The 25,530-nt window shown below is 36.3% G+C and overlaps 1 protein-coding gene across 1 annotated transcript in view; it reads left to right on the top strand.

The window, feature by feature from the left end:
* SND1 (staphylococcal nuclease and tudor domain containing 1) overlaps nucleotides 1–25,530 on the top strand; it is a 479,638-nt gene that overhangs the window by 154,642 nt on the left and 299,466 nt on the right. The window contains exon 11 of the mRNA XM_021002412.2: nucleotides 3,999–4,088. Coding sequence (XP_020858071.1) covers nucleotides 3,999–4,088 — 90 coding nt within the window. The remainder of the gene's footprint in view (nucleotides 1–3,998; nucleotides 4,089–25,530) is intronic.

Here is a 25,530-nt window from a genome sequence, read left to right as displayed (position 1 = left end):
ATTATCCCTACAATTGCCTAACCATTTAAAATGTTTTTTGTGTACCTGGTAGTTGGTTTTATTTTGGAATTTCTCAGGGATATTTCTGTTTCAAGATTTTGAAAAACCTCAGCCTTTTAAAAGATAAAGCCAAGGTGGTCATAGGTGCCAGTTGCTACTAGTTATTGGACTTCAGAATGTGTCTGGAGTGTTAGAGCAAATAGATGTTGCTGTTTTCACTTCTGAAACTTTGTTTTTTAGTGCTAGTAGTCTTTTTTCCTTGCTATGTGAGATTAAAAAAAAAAAACCAACCACCATGGATAATTGGCTTAAAGAAATTTGCTGTTTTTCCTAATAAAGTGTTTCTAGCTTTCTTCATATGATGTTTGTTCCAGAGTGTCTTGTTATGACATAATTCCACAGGAAATGACAAAACCATGACTGAAGATAATTAGAGAATTGTCACTGTTTTACTTTTGGAAAAAATATTTCAAACCACTGGCTTAAATGTTTTGTCTGAAGTCAGTCCCCTTTAGTCATGGTTTTGGAGGCTCACAGTTCAATTTGACACATTTAGAGTACCTTACATAGGCACTTTGGTGAAAAGATGTGATCTCTGATCTCTTGAAGCTTATGATCTGGTTAGTGTCAGGTATGAATCCCATAGAAAATAACTCAATTATAAGGCAGAATGTGAAATTGCTATGAGAACGATACAAAATTCACTGTTCAGATCACTTCCAACTGAGATAGATACTTATTGTTGAACTGAAGCAAAGAAATATTCTTAAATTGATTGGAGAAATCATAATGATGTGTGAAGTGACTATAAGTGTTTCAAAATAGTGTTCTTTTAGATTTATCTATTCACACAGTTTATCAATATATGGTATAACTTCTGTGGCTGAATGAAGATATAGGTCCCTTTCTAGTCTTAAGTGCTAATTCTAATAGTCAGTATTGTATTCTTTATTTATATTCCTTATGATTTCCAGTACCTAGCAACTCCTGCCAAAGGAGGATTCTTAATGTCTCTTTAAGTATGATCATAAACCATACTAGAGAGCTTATAGCTTGGAACCTGGGTATTGGCATATGGAATTTTGCAAGCATTTATAACTTGTGCTACATTTTTTAAAAAAATTATTAAAGCTATACAGTCATTGCTTTTGCCATCTAACATTTCTGCTGTTTACAAGTATAGAATGTTGGAGCTGGAAGGGCCCTTACACAACGTGTAGCTCAACCGTTTGATTTTACCAGCCGAGAAACTCAGGTCCAGCTATGTAGAATCCATACAGCTATGTAGAATCACGCTAATTCCCGTATTCAGTTTCTTCATATTTCTAGCAGCTTTCTGTGGTCTTCTTTCATAAGTATATAACATATTTACCTTCATTTCTTTTCATTGATTATTGGGCATTGAGTTAGGAACATTTGTGGAGCCAAGTAACTGTTGTCCTCAGGATCTTGGTCTGAGCTTGATTCAGTGATATTTTGGGGGGGGTGTTGGCGGTAACATTTTCTTCCTCTTGGCTTAGGATAGCATATCTTTTATAAAGCAGTCTCTGAGTTCTTCAAGGAAAAGCACTGGAATAATACTGCTGTCATTTTAACCATGCAGTGTTGGGGCTAGTTGAACAAATCAGCAAGGCTCCTACCTTCATGTTATTTCCTTGTAATTGCCTATAAATAAGAAGCCTCCATAATCAGAATCTTTCCTGGTTTTATTTGTAGGAGTGGTGGTTCTGTAGTTGTACTTATTAACTTATGAAATTTTAGAGAGAATATAACATTCATGTTTAAAATTTATTAAAAAGCACAGGAAAGAAAAGTTTTCCTTAATATGATCAGAATTAATTATCTAAAATCAGTAGTGAATATTTATTTAAATGAAGGTACTCAAATGCTAGAAGCTTTAATTGCCTAATAGGTTCATAGGATATACTGTGCTTGGCAGTACTGATACAAAAAAAAAAAAAAAAGAAAAACATTGACCTTAGGGAGCTTACATTCTACTGAGGAGGCATATCACCTATATAGATAAATGTGTAAGCAATAATTTGAATAGGGAGAGAGCACTAATGACTAGAGCAATAAGGAGGGACTTCTACTAGGAGATGTCCCATAACTGAAGTTTTGAATGAAGCTAGAGATTCTGAGAAGTGGGAAGTAAGGAGGAGTGAATTCCAGGCATGGAGTGTAGGAGACGTAGAGGCCTGACATTGAACATTGAGTTCTGAAAAGACTGTAGTGGCAAGTTTACCTGGTGCAAAGGAGAATAATGTAAAATAAAACCGGAAATGTAAACTGGAACTATATTGTACTAGGATTTAAATACCAAGTTGAGGAATTTGTGTTTTGTCCTAGAAGTTCAAGAACTACTTAAGGTTCCATGGAAATGGCATTCATGGTCAGATTTTTGTTGTAGTAATGTTATTTTGACAGCTGTATGAAAGATGGTTTGGAAAAGGGAAAGAATAGAAGTAGAACAACCAATTAAAACTCTTTTTCAGTAGTTCAGATAAGAAGTGATAAAGGTCTGAGCCAAGTTGATGGCCCAAATTCCTTGTATTTGACTACTTTTTATACATTTGTATTTATGATGTATATATTTATGTCCTTGTTATGTCCCTTATTAGCATGTAAAAGCTTTTCCAGTAAAGATTTTTTTGTATTTGTTTCCTCAGTGCTTAGTAAGGCCTGTCATAAAATAGGTGCTTAAATATTTCTTGATTGATCAGTTGAGAGTTATGAGAGATGTTGAGGATCATTAATAATTGGCTATTTATTGCTTGTGGAATTTGAGGAAGAGGGAAGAGTTGAGGATGACTCTGACTTTATGAACCTGGGAGTTTATATTGGAAAGGTGGTGGCACTCTAAACAGAAATATGGACATTTGGGGGGGGTTCTTTTTTTTTAAGGGGGAGAATTTAATGAGTTCTCCTTTGAGCGTGTTGAGTTTGAGATATCTAAGAGGTATCTAGTTGGAGATATTCATTAAGGAGTTGGTGATAGTTGATTGGAGATGAAGAAAACCATTACATTTGGATATATAGATCTGGGAATCTAATGCATAAAAATAATTCAACCCTAGGTAACTGATGAGGTCACCTAAGAGATCACCTTGGAAGACTGAGGGTAAAGACTTAGAAGGCTGGGAGTGAGGGGGAAGGGCGGTGGCACACACCAGTATGGGTGGGACACAAATTAATGCAGTGATAGAAGTTGAGAAGGAACATATAGGAGAGTAATAGTGAAAGAACTGAGGGCAGAAAGATTATGTAAGAGAAAAAGAAGGGAGTGGTCAAGAGAGGTCAAAAAGGATAAGGATAGAAAAAAACCATTGGATTTGGCAATTAATGGGTTTGTTGGTAATCATAGAGAAAGAAAGTAGTTTGTTATGTATTGAGCTTGGACTACAGTTTTCAACAGGTTGCAAAAAGAGCCACAGAAGAAGAAATTGTGGAACAGAGTGGTGACAGCTTTATCTAAGAGTTTGGCTATGAAAGAGAAGAGAGATAAAATGACTTCTGGGGATAGTTGGATCAGTAAATGATTGTGGACCAGTTGAAAGTAGTGTGTAATCTTTAATATGGGTATTTTGGTGTATGTCAGTAAGTTCTACATAAATGGGATTTTTTTTTAAGAAGAAATAAACTTTGGGGGAGATGATGAGGAAGAAATATTCTATTCTCTTTTTTAATCTTAAGATTCACCTCAGACCCATTGCTTTTTATTTGTAACATAGTGTTCCAAGTAAATGTGAGTGTTTCTTTGAGCCTGTTCTGTGTCAGAAATGATTTTGTCTGTGGTGAGATATTGTAACCATTCAGTCAGCTGAGTTGGAAAAAGGTTTTTAGGTACTTTGTATGTTTCCAACACTTTGTGCTATTTAGCAGCAGAAGGTAAGAGTCATTTTCAGTGTTACAAGGTTCTGGTGCTTTGGCAGTTTTTCAGTTAGGTTGCCCTCATACTGATATGTTTTCCTTTGTTTTAATCCCCCCTCTGATTTTAGGACAAGAACAAGAAACTTCGTCCCCTGTATGACATTCCTTACATGTTTGAGGCTCGAGAGTTCCTCCGGAAAAAGCTCATTGGGAAGAAGGTAAGCAACACATTCAATCTATTGAAATTGGTGGTATTTCATCAGAACCATGGCTTATTCCTTCACTGGTTTCTTAAAGCCAAGCAATACCTGTTCTACTGTGGTTGAATCCCAAGGCCAAATAGACCCTCTTCTCCTGAGTTGGGAACACACTACAGTGTTCTAACAGATGGGACCTTGACCAAGGGCTGATTGGCAACACTAAGACCATGTTCCCTTCTAGGGTTGAAGCCCAATGTTATGTGCCGTAATTGCACACTGCCTGGAGCCCTCTTCCCTTGACTAACCCATTTTGCTCAGACACTTCCATTTAAACTTAATATGCGATATTGCTGGTGACCAGTGGCTATTGCATCTGCACTTGAAGAATTAGTTAAGGCTTTATTTCAGAAGATAGTTCTCCTTGAATTGTAAAAAGGGCTAAGTAGGGGACACTCCTTCTTCTCTTCCTCCCCCCCCAAAAAAAAATTAGTGAGCTTTAAAACAATTCTACAGTCTGTGTTGGAGGAATACTTTGTGTGTGTTGAATTAAGAAGACCATTAACTCTAGTGGTTTAATGAACTTGTGGAGTACTTTGCATTTACAACAGAAAGTTTTGTGTTCTTCCTTCAATGCATTTCTTTGTTTTCCTGGTGTTAGCGTATTGGTGGTCTCATTGTCATCATATTTATACAGGTGGTTTCTGAATCTTTCATTCAGTAGGACTGCAGTCTTGCCTCTGGAACCTACCCCTAAATTTCTTCTCACTCTTGTATCTTGAAGTGTTCAGAACAGTCATAGATGGGATCATTGGTTGGGGGTGAGATGGAACCTTAGAGGTCATTTAGACCCTCCTTTTACAGATGAGAAATCTGAAGGAAATAAGGAAGTTAATCAGTTTGCCTAAAATCACACAGCTAGTATTAATGGAAGTGGGATTGGAAATCTAGGGCTCTTTGCACTGGTCCATGTTGCCTCTTGTAGCTTTTGTGTCTTTAATAAAAATGAAAGTGTGTTTCTCATAGACCCATAGGGTAAATGATGGTACACTAAAGAAAGATTGTTTGATTTATCTTCTTAACTAGCAAGTTTGTGATTTGTAGCTAAGTTTTTGCTGTGGTTGTATGATATGTCTGCACAGAAGTCAGTGTTTATAGGGAAATCATGTTGATTTAACCCTTCATTTCCCTGTGAATGAATTGTAACTTGTTATGTGAACAACTGAACAAGTATAAAAATACTCTAGAGAAAGAGTTTCATCCTCTTCCAACTTTTACACATTTCCATTAAAGATAATAAAAGAAAAAGCAGGATTTATACCTTCCATCATTCAAAATAAGATACCTAAAAGTATCATTCTCCACATTAATTAGAAAACAATATTGATAAATCCTATTTGGGGGTTGGTTTCAGCTAATATATGTAATGAAAATTAGCACATTAATGAAAACCGAATTTGTCTTTAGCATTAATCTTGGAGGAGAGGGGTATTGATGAGGAAGGAAAACACAGCCTGTGGGATGCTAGGATCCACCTCAACTCAATTGCTTATTATCTAGGACTTCATAAGAGTATATCTTTGAGCCTTCAGAACATGTGTTAATAAGTTAACCAAGTTAATATCATATTTTCTGTACTTTATAGCTTACAGAGAGCACTTTCTTTAAGACAGTCTTTTTAGGTTGGTAAATATTGTATTTTCCCTCCCTCTCCCCTATATTTTTAATTTGAAGTAACTGGGGTTAAGTGAGTTAAAGTTATATAGCTAGTAAGCATAAGAGCTAGGAATCAAATTCCTATCTTTCGACTTGTGACTGTGTTCTTTCTGTTATATCATGCTACCTCTCAAGTTCATCAACAGTCAAAAAGACAATAAATTATATCAATAATTACGGCGGTGAGCCACACAGAATTTTCTGATTCTGCTATAAGGATCAGTAAAAATCAAGCTACATTGCCAAGAAAAGATATACTATTTCAGAAATCTTCAATGAATAAATTAAACATATGCTTTGTATGGCTTAGGTTTACTGGGGATGAATTGGATGACTTTTCCAGTTTCTTGTGACTGTTGTCACTTCCTCTTATCTCTTTACCCTCTTTTTGTATCATTCCTGAATCTGCTTTTTTTCTTCCTATTGATTAATTGTGGATTGTTCTTTAAAGTTTAGTCATCTTAGATCAGTTTTCCCTCTATTCCACTGTTTCATTTATTATCATGCATGGCTTCTATATAGATTGGCATGTCACTTGTTCCCTTAAATTTATTTTTCATTTATGTGCAGGATATGTATTGTGATAATGGCCTGAAGAGGTGGGTTGTAGAATGGTGTGCGTGGGTGTGTGTGTGTGTGTTTTAGAATTGTGGATGAATTTTACTGAATCTTATGGTAGAGCCAGCGAAAGTGATGTCTAGATATGATAAAGTCATGTTCTTGAGTGACTGTAATTGGCTTTTATGTTAAATTTTATGAAGCTTGGAAAGGATACCAGCTCCCAACTCTCTCTGCTATCCTAGATATCTTATCTACTACTGAACATCTCGTCAATACCTTGACTTTAAAACTTAATGTCTTTTCTCTACTCTTCCTTCCTCATAGTGCATCTCATAAGATTAATATGAGATCATATGAGCTAGATCACAAGTATCTGTCTACAGCAAAAATAGTGCTCAGACAAGCATAGCTTTTCATCAGAATCAAACCAAAATGGAATAGAAATGAGTAGCAATTTGCATTAGTTGTCTTTAGGCCTCCTCCCTATTTTCTTTTAGAAATGTCTTGATTTAATTTAGACCCTGCATACATAGGCTAGAAGGTTACTGTGACAACTTCCAGTGCTTCTGGAAACCTGGCCTAGCCCTTGGCCAGACACCTGTTAATTCTTAATTAAATCAACATTGTTTGGATATATTGTACCTCTGCCTATAATTCTGGGAAATCTTTACTCCTTGGATTTTGAATGATTTCATATGACCATAATGATGGTCTTTCTTGAGGAATCCCTTATTCTTTTGGGGTATAAAGCTACAGTTGCCTGTGTTTGGGAGTTTACTCGTGTTAAGCTCTAATGCCAGCCCTGAAAGTGACGTTTTACAAGTGACGAATGCTTCACCACTTTGGGTGGAGGAACATCGTGTGGTTCAGCTCTGCTGAACTGAACACCCCAGATTCAAGATGCTTTTCTTGCTACCCTTTACTTTCCAGTTAAAATCAGATAGTGACTATGCTTTGTAGAAACATCAGTTGTGACAATAAATACCTTTGTTTTCTTGAGGACCATGTGTGCCTCCAGTGGGGAGGGGTGGTGAATAGAGCATTGTACTTTTCTAGTGGTCACCTTAACACACCTGCAACTGTTCTACATTGTATATGGTGACTAAGAGGCAAGGAGAGAGAATCTTTATTAATTTGTCGATTAGCAGAAAGGAATTAGGACAAATTGTCAAAGTTTAAAAGAAGTAATTGAGGGAAAACTTAACTTCCAGAGTGTGCCCAGTTAAAGGAGTTTCTAGATTATATAGAACTGTGTTCAAAGGTCGCTTAGCTACTTGTTAACTGAAAAGAGAAGATACACTCTTCGATCTTGGTATAGGAAGCCTGGAGAGGAATGAGGCCAGGCTGGCCCGGGTGCCCTTCTTCCTGAGAGAGAGGCTGCAGTAACAGGGAGTGAGTACTCACAATGTGTGAATTCCAGGGCTGGAGTGAGGCTTCAGGATGAAGAGCTGGGGTAAAGAGTAGAGCAAGGTCAGAGTGCAGCCTTGAGAGCAATGAAGAAGGTATTGTGACTTACCTGTAGATAAATTCACTCTTCATAAAAATTTTAAAAATATTTACAGCATCATCTTGTCTCCCATTTAGGAATTTTCTCTGTAATATTCTTGATAGGTCCTTATCTGGCCTCTGATTGATTTTTCTAACAACAAGGAATTAATTATCTTATAACAATTCGTTCCATTTTGGGGAGAAAAAAAGATTTGTCTGTGGTATCACATCGATAAGTTTATAGTCACAACTGTGATAGTAAGTAGCTCTGGAGTCACTTGTTTTGTTTCTATTATCTTCTATTAACTTGACAGAACAACTTACTCTTCCACTGCCCAGGTATTTGGGTAGTGGCCAGTTAGGGCAACAGCGCTTCGATTCCTACAAAATGAGCATGCATGTAAGTATATACATACATAGTGTGTGTGTTTTTGTGTGTGTGTGTGTGTCTGTCTGTCTGTCTGTCTGTCTGTGTGTGTCTGGGTCTTTGTGTTTGTCCTGGAGTTTCTTCAAAACCTTCCCATGTTGCTGTATTGCTTTATGGGGTGGAGTATGCTCACCACCCCCTGGTTTACCATCTGCTCCTTTCACTGGTGGCTTGACTGATAATGTATATCTTTGGTTCAGAGCTCATCTACACATTTCCTCTTTGGAACTACCCACTCTTATTGTGCTAAATGAGTGGGGGGAAAAAAAGAAAATCACAAGGATGACCTTTACTTTTTTCTTGTTGGTTCACTTTTTAGGCAAGTGTCCTTAATAAAAATCATTAGGTTTGCAATAGTTTTTAAAATAGTGTGGTAGTTTTTCTTGTTATTTGATTAAAGCAGAAAATATTAGTCATTTTGGTGACCACAGGAGTCTTGCATCTAGATCATTCTGCTTAATGCTAAGGGAAGCTGCTAAATATTAGGAGCTATAGTCTTCAGTGGGGTTTTCTAAGCCCTTGTCCAAGTGTATGAAGTACAGTGACAAAAGCACATTTATGCTGTAGTTCTGTGACATAAAAAAACAAAGAAATATAATAAACCTATGCATAGAAATTGCCATAACCACTATGGTCTTCCACCAATGAGACAGGTCCATTACTGTGGAGTCATTGTAGGAGGGGAGGGGTGAAGGGGAACTTTGTACTTTTAAAGAATCTGAATTCAGCAGGGAAGAAATGAAAGAAACTTCAGAAAAATCAGAAAAGCTTAATCTGATAGTAGTGATTTTTGGGGCAGAATCCCAGTTCTTACTGCATGGTTGCTTAGGGTATGGGCAAAGGAATAAGCATTTCTATAGCATCTTATGTGTTCCAGGCACTGTACTAAACACTTTTTACAAATATTATCTAATTTGAGCTTCACAGCAATCCTGAGAAATAGGTGCTAATTATCATCCCTATTTTACAGTTGAGGAAATGGAGATTAAGTGATTTGCCCAGGGTCAGAGAGCTAGTAAGTATCTGAAGCTGGATTTGAATTCAGGTCTTCCTTACTCCAGGCCCACTCTACTGCAGCACCACCACCTGCCTCTCAACTCCTCAAATATAGCATTCCCATAAGCTAACATAATTTTTTTCAATGTATTTCCCTGCCTAATATTCCCCCATAGCACCTTTTGAGTTCAATATGGCTTAATAAGCATCTTTTTTTTGAAAAATTCAAATACCTCTGAGAGATTTAAAGGATATTAGTAATTCTGTGCAATCTGATTACTCTTCTATGGATGGTGTGCAGTATCAGGGGCAGACAAAAAGCTAAATTGGCAGGAAAATTTAAGGAGATATCTAGAGATAAAGGGTAGATAGATCTAATTACAGTTACCCAATTAGATTTCTACTTGTAAGTGCCAAACGATTTTTTAAATGTAAAACAGTCTGCTCTCTCCCCATCCAATTTTGAGCCCAGTTCATCCACCATATATAGTCTATTAAACATGCTTTCTAGAGCAAGCTTGAGCACATGTGCACATGTATGCACACACATGTACCTATACACACACACACATACACACACACAGATACAGATGAGCTCTGTGGGTTATCCATCCAGCTGGGCAATAATTATTCTCTATTCATTTTAATTTTCATCTTTGAATGGTTGAGATGAACCCTTGAGCACTTGCAGATCACTTTTAGAAGGCACTGCAATACCATTTAGAAAGCTTGCAATTAGCACATTTTTATCCATAAACAGATTTTTCCTTCCTTCCTTCCTTCCTTCCTTCCTTCCTTCCTTCCTTCCTTCCTTCCTTCCTTCCTTCCTTCCTGTCTCCCCCCCCCCTTTGTTTTTTCATGCATTTTATGGCAGAAATCTTCGTGGTAGACATGCATCTCTCCTATTTTATCCATTACTTTGTTAATAATCAGGATTTTCTAACATAGTTATGTCTTTTATAGCATCTCTCAGTAGTAGCTACACATAAAAGATGCTTAATAAATATTTATTGAATTGAAAAGATAAATTTCATGTCTTGGAATGGTCCAAGAGAGCCATTAGTGAGAGTAACATTTTTGCTCAGTCAGTAAGAGTGAAAAGGGCACATTACTTTTTTGTTGAGGGAAATACCTCTATTTCCATCTCTGCCTTTCTCTCTTTCCTGGTTCTTTCCTGAGAACACAGCTCCCAATTATCTCTTTTGCAACTCTTCCCTTGATGTTAAGTACCAAGTTCCCTGGTGGTCAGAGGGTTTTAGTAGTTCTTAACTATCTTTGATGTATTCAGGTTAAAAAAACACTTTCCCTTGTCATCTCTACTTTTCATTTCAGATTTAATTGATTGAGTTAGGATGATTGTAAATGGAAAACCGTTTTACATTAGTGATCAAAACAGGCCCCAGAGGTTGTGAATACATTATTATTTCGGTTGACAGATTTCTGTGAGGCTCCTTTTCCTTGTCTAGTGCCTGCTGACAGAATCAATCTTGACTGTAAATTTCTTTAATAAATGAATAAAGCAACTCACCAACTTCTGGAATATTTTGAATGGCTAGGTATCTCAGGGTATCTGTGTCCCTCTTAAATGTTTTATTGCTGTGGTTGCCCGAGCTTCTGTTGCATTTCAAAGTTCTGAGTAGGTCTTTTAGAGGCCATGTTTCTAACCTCTATTATCTTGGTACATGGTACCCAGGCTCCTGCCACTGGTCACTTTCTTAGTTGGAAAATATATTACTATAGCTTTGGAAGACAGGATCAATCTAGAAGTAGTTTCCCCTGTTAAGATTCTGCATTTGGGGATAAAAATTTCTTGAGTGTGGACTCATTAGCTTCATAATCTGGTGAAGGTAGTGGGAGAAACTGTTTGTGGAATCTGATACTGCTACCTAGGTTTTCTTCCACAGTTGGAAACAGGTTTGCTCAATGAAGTATTTGACTCCAGCTCCTACTTCCCAAATTTCCATTGCTGAATGAGGTCTTATTTTTATACTCCCCTTGTAAAGAAAAAGGCTTCTATGCTTTTGAAGCCTAAAGGGTCTTAAATTGGATACATTTTTGTATTTTGGGGAAATACAGATTTGGTGCAAGAAATGAATGTCTTGATACTTAAGTTGAGCAAAACCACTATTCCAGCTATTATTTTCCTAAAACATTACCTAGTCAGCTTGCTTTCCTGTGAAGAGGGAAAGAAGAAGGGGAAAAGCATTTCTTAAGCACCTGCTATGTGCCTAGAACTGTGCTGAGTGCTTTAATATTATTATCTTATTTGATCCTTACGAGGACCCTGCAAAGGTAGGTGCTATTATATCATATCCCTGTTTTAGAGTTTAAAAGAGAAGGGAATCTGATGGATTCATGAGAGCCCCACCCATTCTTTGGTATTCGGACCTGCAATATCACTTCCTTTTTTGTAAGGTAGGGTTTGACTCTTCCTTGCATCTTCCCTAGCTTACAGTTTCCTGGTGAAAAATTACAAGACTGTAATATGATATGTGGTTATCTTGTTCTGTGTGTCTTCCTCTTATCTTTCCACCTGCATTTCTGCAACATTGTCCTTGGAGCTGGAACTTTCCATGCTCTTTCTCTGCCAAGTTTGAATTTTATTTTTGGGGGAGATTTGTGCTGAATCAGTTCAGCTGTGTTTGGGGGTAGGGAAAAAGACTTGCTTTTTTTCCCCCTACAGTAAAAATAACCCTTTTGTACCACAATCCCTATAAAATGTGCTGACTTGCAAATCTTTTAACTTCCTATACCTCTTGGTTTAGAGAGAATATAATTTTTTGTAGCCTAGGGGTTAGGATACAAAATATCTTCCTTATATGTTTCTAGAAAGGAATAATAATTCACATTTATGGAGTATAAACCTTATAGGATTGCAGAATGCTTTCCTTTCAATATCTCTATGGTGTATAGTATTAATATCTATTTTACAGATGAAGAAACTGAGGCCCATAGAAGTTGTTAGTTGTCCACCTAATATATCACTTGCCAAGAAGATGTTAGATCCAGCTGTCATCTTCTAACACTAACAGTAGCAAACTCATGAAGTAATGCCCAATTTAGTAGGAAAATTTAACATTTTGAATCTAATTTTTAAAAAAAATTTGTTTCTAGTAAGTGTTTTCTTAAGTAAGGTCCATCTAGTACAAATACTGTTTATATATTTACCAGCCATTTTCTTGGACTCCTGTGAGAACAATTTGACAAAATAAACTTCTTTTATAAATTTACTATGGGAATTATTACCCTATTCTAAGTCAGTAAATTAAATTCCTGTTCAATGTGCTTTACATTTGTAGGGAACTTATTGTTTCTCTTTGCTTATTCTTGTGTTTCATGAGGTTTAGGTTAATAATTGATTTTCCTTTTCATTATACCGTAACTGGGGAGGGTGAAGAATGATGGTGATAATAGGGTTGGGATGGTTTGGTTGTGGGAATTAAATTTGTGCCTTTGATATGGCCATTCTGAGACTGTAGTTCTCTCAACTCTTTCCAACTGGGTAATAGAGTTATTATTCTAGTGCTGCAACTTCATATTTGGGATTATATTGAGTACACAAGGAATATGATCTCATTGCACAAATGTGCTTGAGAGAGCCTTTTGCTTTTGCTGGAAATGTACATTCTTTTATCTGTTTATCTCTATCTGAGACTGGCCCCTTTGGTCAGATGAAGTATTCCTGGTGCAGATTTTTACATGTTTCTAAAATATTATTCTAAAGAAACAAAAAGTACCAGTGGTGAAAAGGAGTGAAGCAATTTTGAAGCTACCTAGGAGAAAAATCCCTTACTCAGAAAATGGAAAGATCTGGTATAATCCCTATTAAATCTACACTACTACTATGGTGTAGACTTATAATAATGTAGATTTAATAGTGAAACATTAAATTCCAGTACCTCCTTTTCAACTGAAAGTTATCAATATGAAATTTATTCAGTATAGAAATATGCATCATCTCTTTAAAATTTTTAAAATGATAATGTAAAAAAACTTTAGTATTCTTCATATACCAGTTTCCTCCATATTCTATCTTTAGTTTGACTTCTCTTTATCTCTCATATTCATGGATTCATTCTCATAAGTTCTCTTTACAATAAGTCTGAGTGTTTATGAGATGGGGTTATATCTATCTCTCTGTGAGTTGAGGACCTTACTTGTCTTGTTAAGTACTCCCTTTTTTAAAGTTTGACCTTATGTGATAGTGGTTTCTCTTTTGTCAAGGTAAGTTTTACATAGAATCCTAGGGATTGAAATGCTTAAGAGTAAGTCATACCAGAATGAATGGGAGATGCTAAAGAATGAAATCTGAAGACACAAAGGGATAAAATTCCTTTGAGCATGAGAAATAAGATTTGTTTGAAGAGATGGATTTGGATGCATAGGGAACTCACCAACCAACTTGAATTTTACAAAGAAATGTACGGAAGAGAGAAGCAAAGCTAGGGAATAGAAGATGAGTGTAAGAGCGTGGCATGGTTTTGCAAAAATAAATGTAAAAGGTATGATAAGCTGAGGCAGGTGAAGGAAACAAAGGACTAGAAAAAGGAGGATTAAAGAAGGGATAAGAACTTTGCTTGGGCCTGGTGGGATGTTGGTGATTAGAAACAGAAGGGAGAGCTGTTCAGTCTTACTTTGTTTCTATTTTTGCTGTAAAGAAGAATGGGATTTTCACTTGAAGAGATAGAACAAACATGACTAACAAAATATTTATAACCAAGATAGATAGGTAAGGAGGTAATTAGAGAGCTATCCTTGATGAATTCAAGTCACCTGACTCAGAGGAGCTATGTCCTTTTGTCCTCACATATGATCCTTGAACCACTGTCAGTGATACTGGAAATTAGAAAGGTCATGGAAAACAGGAATGGCACCAACCTTAAAATCGGAGGAGGGGAAAAACCCGTATTTTTAAAAAAGAGAAGAGGACAGAGTCTGCAAACAGTAAGGCTATGTCATTGGTCTGAATCTAATAAGATGAAAATCAAAAGTGATAAATGTGAAGTCTTGCACTTGGATACAGAAAAGCAATTCACAAGTATAAGATGAAGTATATGTGGTTAGATAGCATGTCCTGGAAAAACCTGGGGGTTTCAGATATTTTAAGGGCTAATATTTTGGGGAGGGATTAGTTTAGGGTAGCCCCAGAGATCAGAACCAGGAACTACTGGTAGAAGTTGCAGAGGCCTGCTTGGGCTTTTTGTCATGAAAAGCTTCCAAACAGAGCTGTCTAAAACAGAATGGGCTGCTTTGAGAGGTGGTGGCTGCTTCTCTCTTTGGACATCTGAAAGCATAGACTGAATAAACATTTGTCAGGCGTGTTATAGTGATGATGGTTTTTGTCTGTGGATTTAACTAGATGGTTGTTTGAGGTCCCTTCCAACTCAGACATTCTGTGATTCTCTGAGATAGATATTCCAGAGTGACAATGAGCTATACTTTTGGGTGCTTATCCTTTCACTTCAGTTATCCCTTTTCAAATATAACACTGACATGCATTTTAGACTCCCTTTCTTGTGATGTCCTTTCTTAGTGATGTCCACTGTTTCCAGAGGCCTGAGGCAGCTCTTGTCATCTTTCCATGCCATGAAAATTGACGGTACAATATAATGTAACAGGTCCTGAGAGAAATCTTTCCTGGCAGGTGCTCTCCATGAGATGGGATCATTTCATTCAAGATTGATGAATTAAGAATAATTAAGAGTAATTAGCCTCTGCCTGCCTTCCAGTTGTTCATTCTTCACTAATTCTCCATGTACAACTTAGCCTTGTGCAATTATGTGCAGCAGTATTCTTCTGTGACCACTGATATCAAATGTTTGATTCTTCTGTGAAATATAATACTAGAATATGGAGTATAAAGCAGGTGGGAATATTCTGTTCTGCAGTTTTATGTACCCATACCTAATTACTTGGTATTTTGGCTTGTTCATATTCATATGTTGCAATAGAATAGCTTCTCTACAAATATTTCTTGTATGAGGCATTGTAAGTGATCAGAATGCAAATTGAAATGTGGCCGCCTGTCCTCAAGAAACTTATAGTCTCGTTGTGATGATAAGGTATAAACAAGTTGAAACATAAATAAAATTTGAATAACACTTCAAGATGAGAAGAATTTAATATCTTCCTCCTCCCCCCCTTCCCCACCCCCTATTTGCTGTTAATTTTCAAGACAGAATTTGAATGTGGTCATTGAGAGAGAAAGCCACAAATTCAGTTAAACACCTACCTTTTACCTCTTACTGTCTCTCCTCTCCACTCTTCATTTGAAAAAAGAAGAAAAACAAATATACTTAATCAATGAAAACATGTCCCTCCAATGGCCCTGTCCCAAAATGAATGAGTCTGTCATTTCTATCAAGAAGTGGGTGGCATGTTTCATCATCAGTGCACTGGAATTGAGGTTGGCCATGGCATTGAACAAGGTTCTTAAGTCTTTTAAAGTTACTGTTCTTTACAGAATTGTTTTTATTGTGTGAATTGTCCTCGTTGTTCTTTCACCTCAGTCTTCAGCAAACCTGTACTTCCCAAATTTCTCTGAAACAGTTCTATTCATTATTTCTTGTAACTAAGTAATATTCCATTATGTTCATATACCTTACTTTGTTCAGGAATTCCCCAAATGGTGGGCACCCACTTCATTTCCAGTTCTTTGCTGTAGGTGCAAAAATAGCTGTTTATATATGTATCAGTCCTTTTCCTCTTTTTAAAAAATCTCTTTGGGATATAGATTTTTGGACATGTATATGTATATATGTGTATATATATTCATCTATAAAAATAATACTAGAGTGTGTGGTATAAAGCTGGTGGAAATATTTTCTTTTGTAGCTGTATGTACACATACCTAATTATTTGGTTTTTTGGCTTGTTTGTTTTGCTGTGTTATAATAGAAGTGCATCCCTACAAATACTTCATTAGGATAGAGTCTGAAGTTATTGAAATACATGTTAAAACATGGCTCTTGTCCTCAAGGAACTTATGGTCTCATTGTGATGATAACGTATAAACAGATTAAAGTACAAATAAAATTGAGTATTGGTATCACTGAGCCAAAGTTTAATGGGTCTTTGTGGCTAGGTTAAAATATTTCCTCAGTGTATCTACAATAGTTATCTTTCTCGTTTGTCTTTGCTAATCTGATGAATATGAGGTGGAACTTTCATTGATTATTAATGATTTGAGGGCAGCTAGGTGGTGCAGTGGATAGAGCACCAGCTCTGGAATTAGGAAGACCTGAGTTCAAATCTGGCCTCAGACACTTACTAGCTGTGTGACCTTGGGCAAGTCACTTAACTTCAATTGTCTTTTTAAAAAAAAAGGATTATTAATGATCTGGAACTTTTTTTAAAAAAAGTATGGTTAGTAGCTTGGATTTCTTCCTTTGAGAGCTGCCTATTGTGATTGAAATTAAAGTAAACTGAGGCAAATAGTTCTGAGCACATTTACTTTATTGGTAAGGTTAGCAGTTACCAAAAGGGGGTCTCTCGACTATGCAGTCAGTCAAAAAACCATGAGGTAGGGTTTGCTAGCCATCATATAGTTTTGTGAAGTAAAAGAGAACAAAGAATAAGAAGCATAAAACAATATGATTGGTAACAGACTGTGAAGTATCATAGATGATGGGAAACAATACAGTTGGAAGGAAGGAATGCAGATACCAATATGGGATATACATAGATGTATTGAGAGATATAGATATTGTCAGAATAGCTTTATATTCATCACAGAATTGTCATGGGCACTAATTATTTGACCATGTTATGCTGAATTGCCAATTGTGACAGCTATGCTTCCAACAGTTTTTCTTCGCCTTAGATGTCGAGGAGCAAAAATGAACCTATAATGCTTTGAGAATTAAATCTCCATAGCCATGACAGAATACGTTACCAGTGTACATGTAGTTTTCATATTCATTTTCCTTACATGTAAAATTGCCTTGATATATTACCATCCTATGCACTCATAGGAAATATGCTATGTCCATGGTACTATAAGAGGGTTATATAGTAGTATAGCAGTTGGGAAGAAACAAATTATCTACTTTGGGAAGCAATCTAGCTAGGAGAGAAAAGCAGAGCCTGTTCAGCTTGCTGAGGATGGGAATCCAAATAGCTATTTCTGATGCAAATCTGTGACTATCTAGTAGGAAAGAAGAGGCAATACAGTCTTAATTTATGCTTAATTCAAAGCATAGTTCTGGGGTTCACATATCTTCATGACAAAATAGGCATAGCCTAAAATTCATTGTTGATGTGAGTACATTCTCTCAGAGGGAAGCAGCATGGAATTTAGGCCTTCCCCTTAGTCTTGAAGTCATTTAAATCCACTGAACCTTGGTTTTCTCACCTGGAATAATAAGACACAGTTGTGGTGAGGAGAGCTTTTTAAAAATTGACTCTAAAGTTCAAGAAAATGTGAGTTGCTTTTGTTCCTGTTGTTACTATTATCAGTCAGTCATTTAGCATTTATTAAGCAACTGCTTTGTGATAGACACTGCACTAATCATTGGAGGCTTGAGGTTAACCTCAACTAAATGCCTAGTTAATTTCCCATTGGGCTGTGAAGGGTAACTGACTTCTCACAAAATTAGGAGAGCCTCCCAAGTGGCAAGTGCCTCAAGTACTGATAGATTCTCTGTTGTCTGTATTGGTTTAGGGAGATCCTCAGTATAATATGTCAATGTGGTGATTAATTTTTTTCTCCATAAAAGCTAATAAAGCTGTCTACATCAGCTTTGCAAGGATCTGTAATCTGCAAGAAGGGAGTAAGCTCTTCTGGATCTTTTGAAGTGTTATTATTAGATAGCCTGGTTTACTGCAAATCAGATTGGATTGAGAGATGGGAGACTGAGTTCTAGTCTTAGTGTGGCCGTTAATTATATGCATAACCTTTGATAAGTAACTCTTAAGCTTCTGGTTCTCTTTCCTCATCTGTATCATAAAGGGAATAGAAGTGCTTCCAGCTGACCCTCCGGCTATTAGAGTCAGTGACTAATCCTGCTTAGAACTTCACTGTTTGGCCTAGTTTGCTGTGCAGCAGTTCAGAAGCTTGGGTATGTTGATCTCCCCAATATCGAGTAAGAAACATCAATGTTTTCTTAATCATGTGAATCCATGAACTGGTTCTTACATAAACCAAAAGGACTTTGATCTTCCTCCTGAGGAATTCCAAAGTACTTTTTCAGTCTTTGTTTTTTTTAAAGGATCTGTTTTGATGCTGCTTCTTTCATATGAAGATGTAGTCCACAATTGCCAATGTAATCTTAAAATACAGATCTGACCATGTCAGTGCCCTGCGCAGATTGCTTTAATGGCTCATTATTGCTTCTAGTCTCAGATACAAACTCATTTAAAGCTTTTCATAATCTGGCAATAATCTATTTTTCCAAACTGATTTCACATTATTCCTCCTCACACATTTGACATTCTACCCAAATAGCCCTACTTGGTGTTCCCCCCACATGACATTTCATTTGTTAACTCTCAGCCTTTGCACAGGCCGGTAATAAATTCACCCCAACCTCTATCTCCTATCAAAAAGCTTGGCTTTAGAGCCACTTCTTGTGAGAGGAAGATGCTTCTTGTTCTCCTTGTTAGAACTAAACCCTTCCTTCCTCACCCTGTGTTTACATATCTGGGTGCAAATTGTTCCCTCCAGTGAAATGTAAACTCCTTGAGTGCAGCAGTCATTTCGTTTGTGTTTGTATCTCTAGTATATAGGAGGCACTTCATACTTGTTGAATTGAATTTATTATCTCCTCTGGCTCTTGAGTAGCACATTATTTGTGCTTCTCTTCAGTGTTATAGTCTGTTTTGTTTAATTATTTGTGTACATGTTTTAACTACCAGGATAGATTATAAAGAGCAAGGACAGCATGTTATTTTTTTGTAACTCTACCGGTGTATTAAATATAATAGATGCTTTAATGTTTTGTTTAATCAATGAATCTAGGGATAGGGTTGGATATGTATGGGACAGAGAATAACTGGTTTTCTAAATTTTAATAGTTTTCTTCTCACTTTCACTTTGACAATTGATTGTTGGTAATATCTGTCCCATCCCTGAACAAATTCTTTCTCTCTTTCTGCTTAAGTCTTCAATTCAAAGCAAATAGAAAATGTTAAGCTTGTAGTATCTCTTACCATCTGCCTTATTCTCAGTGCCCATTTTGGCCAAGAATGTGGATCCCTGGCACCTTTCTGGCCTCGAGGAAGAGAACATTTTGCTAAATGTTCTTATCTTTTAACTCTCCTCTTTTTGTAATGATGAATAACTTGGTTCACAACCAAAGTTGACAGACTTTTTTAAAAGCTTTTTTCTCAACGAGTTCTCTTAGTTTGCTTGATGATTCCTGTTTCTCCTTGAGTCTTGGATCCTTTTGGATGAGCACACAGAAATTACCCATGCTCACTCTTATTACTGATCTGCATAAAGTGCCTGTTTGTCCTAGAAGCAACTAGCTTCTGAGAAAAAGATGAAGGATTAGTTGGAACAACATGATGAAAAATCAAGTGGTGGCCAGCCCACCCCTTAAAGTCTGATTTTCCTCTCTTTTGTGGAGCTTCTTTTGTTGGGGCTGAGGTGATTGTGTCTATTGGGTTTGGGGTGTCCAAATGAAAAAGGGTCAGGAGTCAGCCCTTGGTCAGTGTCTTCCAACAGCATGCATGACACTTTGAGACTATTTTTGGATGCAAGTTGGATGTGCAGTGTTCATACATGGTATCAACTAATAAAATAATAATAACCCCAAAGTTATTAAGAGTTGCTTTTAGTGCCTTTAAGTAATGGATTTGCCAAGTGACCTATCTCAGTGGGAATTGAATTCATTTTGATATGAGGATTGTTTTGTTTTGTTTTGTTTTGTTTTTAACTTTTCCAGGTCCCTTTCTCTTTCATACAATATTATTAAGTTAAAGTAGTGAAGGATTTCTTTCTTGGAATCTTTCTTTTTTCCTTTACCAACAAAGGATGCTTAGTGAATTAGTGTTTCATAAATACTATTAGAAACAAGCTTCATCTACTATATTATCCTCTTTATGGGATAAAAATTTTTATCTAAATCACTGGTTAGTAATATTCAATTTAAGAACTTTTTTCTCCAAAGTACATTATTATCCTTCCATATTAAAATGAACAGACCTGTGATTCTGTTCCATTAACATTCATGATTCAGAAATAGATAACGTTTTCATGTATAAAATGTAAGCACCAAAGCGGCAATTTTCCCCCCTCATTCAGAATTTTGTGGCTATATTAGGAAATTGCCTAAGTAGGTATTTCTAATTGTTTGGGAAAGAATCCATCTGCAATTCAATATTTAAATTATGGAGACATGGGGGACATTTTTGCCAGATGTATTAAGAGAACATCAATAAAAACAATAAACAGTTCTGTTTTACAGAAATAAAACTTATATGGATATTTTTCATCAACTGGAAGTATCTACTTTAAAGAAATATTTGTATTTATATGAAATGTAGTAATTTTTAAATTATTTGATAAATGTCATCCAGGTCAACAAGAGAAAATTAGTTATAACTTAGTCATTTTCCTCCTTTTTCTCACTTTTCAAACTGTTGCATTGTATGGCTTATGTTTTTTGCCACCACTTTTTTCAATGGCTGTGTTTTCTTTCATTCCTGATTCCTAAATTTTGTTCTCTCTCAGTTTCCCAGTAATAAATTGTCAGTAATCGGTGAATGACATGTGGATCACTAAACCCTATGTCTGTTTCTCAGTCCTCATTCACCTTGACCATTTGGCCTTTATGTTTATCTCTTAAGTGGAAACTCTCTTCTTTTATCCTGTTTAGTATTATAATAATTTTAGACCTTTGTCTAGCCTCTCTTCTTCTTTATTGGCTCTTCACCTCCCCGTAGTCGATAAAATGAAGTGATGGGTTGGACCAAATCATATTGTAAAGTGTCTTCCAGTGCAAACATTTTATGACTACAAGATCAAGAAGATCCTTAATGGCATGAGTAGGAGCTTGAGGTGACAGTTCTGACAAAATTATCATTTAAAATGGTAATAGAATAGAAGCAAACAGCAATATATCATGAGAAAATAAGCACACAGTTTTTAGCATGAAAGGTCATGTGAATATCAAATACTGAAAGCAGAAATTCACGTTTGTTTGTTTGTTTGTTTTTTGGCTAGGCAATGGGGTTAAGTGACTTGCCCAGGGTCACATAGCTAGTAAGTGTTATGTGTCTGAGGCTGGATTTGAACTCAGGTCCTCCTGAATCCAGGGCCAATGCTCTGTCCATTGAACCACCTAGCTGCCCCTTCACATGTGTTCTTGACATAGCGGAGTGGTTAATAATATCTCTGTATTCAGTCAGCTCTTCATACTTTCATGGTCCACTCTCCACTGTTCCTAACAGAACCTCAGAGAATATGTGACCAAAGGAGATAGACTCAAGAAAAGTCTCTTCACTAGGGATCAGTTAGGAGGCTATTAAAATAGTCGAGGTGAGATATGATGAGAGCCTGAATGAAGTCAGTGAAGGCTGTGTGGAGAGAATCAGGCATAGATGAAAGATTTTGTAAAGGTAGAAATGACAAGATTTAGCAACTGATTGGCTACATGAGGTGAGTGGGAACGAGAATTTGATAGGAGCCAATGAAAATAGTGTAGGCCTCTCCTATCTCCAGTCTGGTATCTCCAACTGGACCTTTTCTCCTTAATGCGAGTTACCTCAAACATAAAATATCTGGAGTTGAACCGTAGTATCTGGGTGCCAAGAACTTGAATTTCTGCTCTATTTAGATGCTGTGAAACATCTTGGAAAATGAACTGATAACCTGAATCATAGCATTTTCATATTGTATCCCAAGCACAGGAAGTAATAGTTAATGTCTGTGTATGTCTTCCTACTCCACTGAAATTATCTCATTTCAGACATAATGAAAATACAAATTTTTTGAATGTTTCCTCTCCTTCCCTCCTCTTTCCACTTCCCTCCATGATTCTCCCTCTTCCCTCCTCCCTCCCTCTCCTTCTCCTTTCCTTTCTTCCTTCCTTCCAAAGGAGGGCAGGATGTACTAAATATGAAACATATCCCCATAACAAATTGAGGTTAATTTGCCATAAAAACCATTATTTCTAAAATAAAAATTTAAATGTTGTAAACATACACCCATCCTCACAATGTATTAATTGATGAAAGCATTAATAATTGTTTTTTATTCATAGAAAATATGTGACCTATTAGAACGAACATATGAGCTTACTGTATTCATCTGCTTTTTGTACACTAATAAAGTTTTAATACTGATGACTCTTATGGACATACCATAGATTATGTGATATTATTATGCAAAAATCTACACATCTATGAAAACTCATCTGTGTAGATTTTTTTCCTTATTGGTGAATAAATTACACATTGAATATTTAAGAAAAAACCTGATCTTATATTAATAGGTAAATTTACCATCTTCTGCAAGATTAAAAAAATGCAAAAAAGATTGGCTTCAGAAGAAGCGCATTTATTATTATTATTTTTTTTTTAATTTGTATTGATATATTTTGGGTTTTTTAATCACCAAAATTTTCCCCAGTATCTGCACCCCCAACTCTCCCAAAGAATTATCCCATATAAGCATAAGAAAAGAAATCATCAAAACTTGATCAGTAAGTATGAAAACAAATACATACATTGATGCATCCATGGATCTTTTGCTTCTACAAAGTTGTGGGGTGAGGGTGTCTTCTTATATCTATTCTTTGTAATTTTACAGCGTTAATATTAATTGTTTTATGGGGTTTTCTCCATTTACATAATTTTAATCATTGTGTATTTAGCTTTCTTGGGTCAGTTTACTTCAGTGCATCAGTTCATATAAATCCATGCTTCTCTGCATTCTGCATATTCATCATTTATTACATCAGAGTAATGTTCCATTGTATTCATGTACCATCATTTGTTTACCCATTCCTCATTTGATGGGCATCTCCTTTGTTTCCAATTCTTAAATAACAAAAATTTTCTATCCTTCCTAACCCTCCTCTTTAAAAAAAAATAGCTCTTATTGTAAATATGTATAGTTAAGCAAAACAAATTCCCACATTGTTGAGTGATGTATGTCTCCTCTGAATCTTAAGTCCATCACCTCTCTTTATGGAATTGAGAATATGTATCATCTTTGGTCCTCTGGAATCTGGTTGGTCATTTCATTGATCAGAGTTCTTAAGTCTTTCCAAGTTCTTTGACTTTACAGTGTTGTTGATATGTAAATGATTATATTGGTTTTGCTTACTTCATTCTGTATCAGTTTATATAAGTCTTCCCAAGTTTCTCTGAATTCATTCCTTATTTAATTTCTTAAGGTAGGATGGCATTTGCATTCTATTCATATCCCTTAATTTGTTCAGTCGTTCCTCAGTTTATGGGCACATTCTTAGTTTACATTTCTGTGCCACTACAAAAAGAACTGCTCTGCAATACTACTTACATACACATGGGTTCTTTCCGGCTTTCTTGGATCTTGTTGAGTTTTAGGCCTTTTTAGAGGTAGTGCTAGTTCAAAAGGTGGTTACGGGTTAGAGACTTTACATAATGACAGTACTACTGCATAGCAATATCAAAAATACGTGTGCCTTTTTTTCCCACAGCCTCTTCAACAATTGTCAACTTTCTTTTTTGTCATCTTTGCCAACTTGATGCATGTGAAGTGGAACCTCAGAGATGTTTTGATTTGTATTTATCTAATTATTAGTGATTTTGAGGATTTTTTTCATATGGCTTCTGATAGCTCTGTTTTTTTCTCCTTTGAGGACTTCTGTTCTTGTACTTTGACCATCATATACTTTGTCAGTTGGGGAATGGCATTTATTCTTATAAACTTGAAACAATTCCTCATATGTTTTGTGAGGTCTTTATCAGAGAACTGACAAAGTCATTGTCCCCTGCCTCCTTCCTCCTCTCCCCTCAACCATTTTTTTTGGTTGCGTTAGTTTTGTTTTATGCAAAAAATTTTTAAAAAAATTTTATGTTATCAAAATTGTCCATTCATATTCTGTGATCTCTTCTCTCCATTTTTTGGTTTTGAATTGTTCTTCTATCTGTAGATCCACAAGGAAATTTCTTTCTTGTTCCTTTAATTTCTTTCTGATGTGACCTTTTATATCACTTATTTATCCAGTTGGAGCTAATCTAGTTATGTGGTTTCCCTGCTTGACTGTTGACTCTCACTGTTAAGAATATTCTCTTTTTACTCAAACATAGCATTTAGAAACTCTTTTTAATTAACCATTACCCTTAAAAAGATGTTTAGAAAGTGTTAGCTTTTAATATGACTAGCGGTTCTTTAAGCTAGGAAACTGCAAAGTTCATCAAACTGGACTGTCTTTGGGCTATACAAACCAGAATAGCCTTATTCACTCACCTTGTTGTGTTGTTCAGTCAGAACTGAGCTAACAGTAATGCAGTTCAGGCTGACTGTTTAAGCCAGCTCACCAGTATACTAAAGCAGCTTAAAGAAGATGTAGCAGCAGCAGTAACAGTATCTGTATAGCACTTACTTCGTGCCAGTAATGCAAAACGTTTTGATCCTCATAGTAACCCTGGGAAGCAGGTGCCATTATCACCCCCATTTTACAGATGAGAAAACTGAGGCAAATAGAGGTTAAGTGACTTGGCCGAGTGATACAGCTGGTAAGTGTCTGAGGCTGTTTTTAAACTTAAATCTTTCTGACTCCAGGCCTGGTGCTTTATCCATTGTGCCGCTTAGTTGTCTTGCCTTTACTTTTCCTTCTCAGGCCTGAGGTGGCAGCAGACAGCAACAAACCCTCTCTCCAAGTCTCAGAGCCTGGCAGTAGCTCTCTCCCTGGAGCTCTTAGCGCGTGAGTCAGCTCTCTCTGATTAATCTGGTATCCGTCAGATGAAGCCTTCTCTCATTTGATTGCCTATACGTGCCAGAGCTCCAGTGGAACAGCTTTTCAGCACCCCACTTCTCCTTTGTCTTTTGTTCTTCAGTTCTGTTCTGAGTTTCCTTTTCTTGTTCCTATGCTCTGCTTCCTTTCTATTTCCTATAGGGATGGATACTTCTAAGAATGAAGCAGAACAGAAAATATGGAGAAACAGGCAAGATCTACACAGCAAAAATATAGAAAATATTTAGAAGAGAGACTCAAAATAGGTACCTTAGGAGTTTTAATTCCTTGAGGAATTCAGAGACTTAAGAAGGAATAAATGTGCATGTCAGTCAACAACATTTTTTTTAAAGAGCTTGTTCTGTGCCACGCATTGTACTAAGCACTG

This window comes from Phascolarctos cinereus, unplaced genomic scaffold (assembly GCF_003287225.1).
Source record: "Phascolarctos cinereus isolate Bilbo 61053 unplaced genomic scaffold, phaCin_HiC Scaffold_1;HRSCAF=81, whole genome shotgun sequence".
Classification (NCBI taxonomy): Eukaryota; Metazoa; Chordata; class Mammalia; order Diprotodontia; family Phascolarctidae; genus Phascolarctos; species Phascolarctos cinereus.
This window is presented reverse-complemented; position numbering and strand designations above follow the sequence as displayed.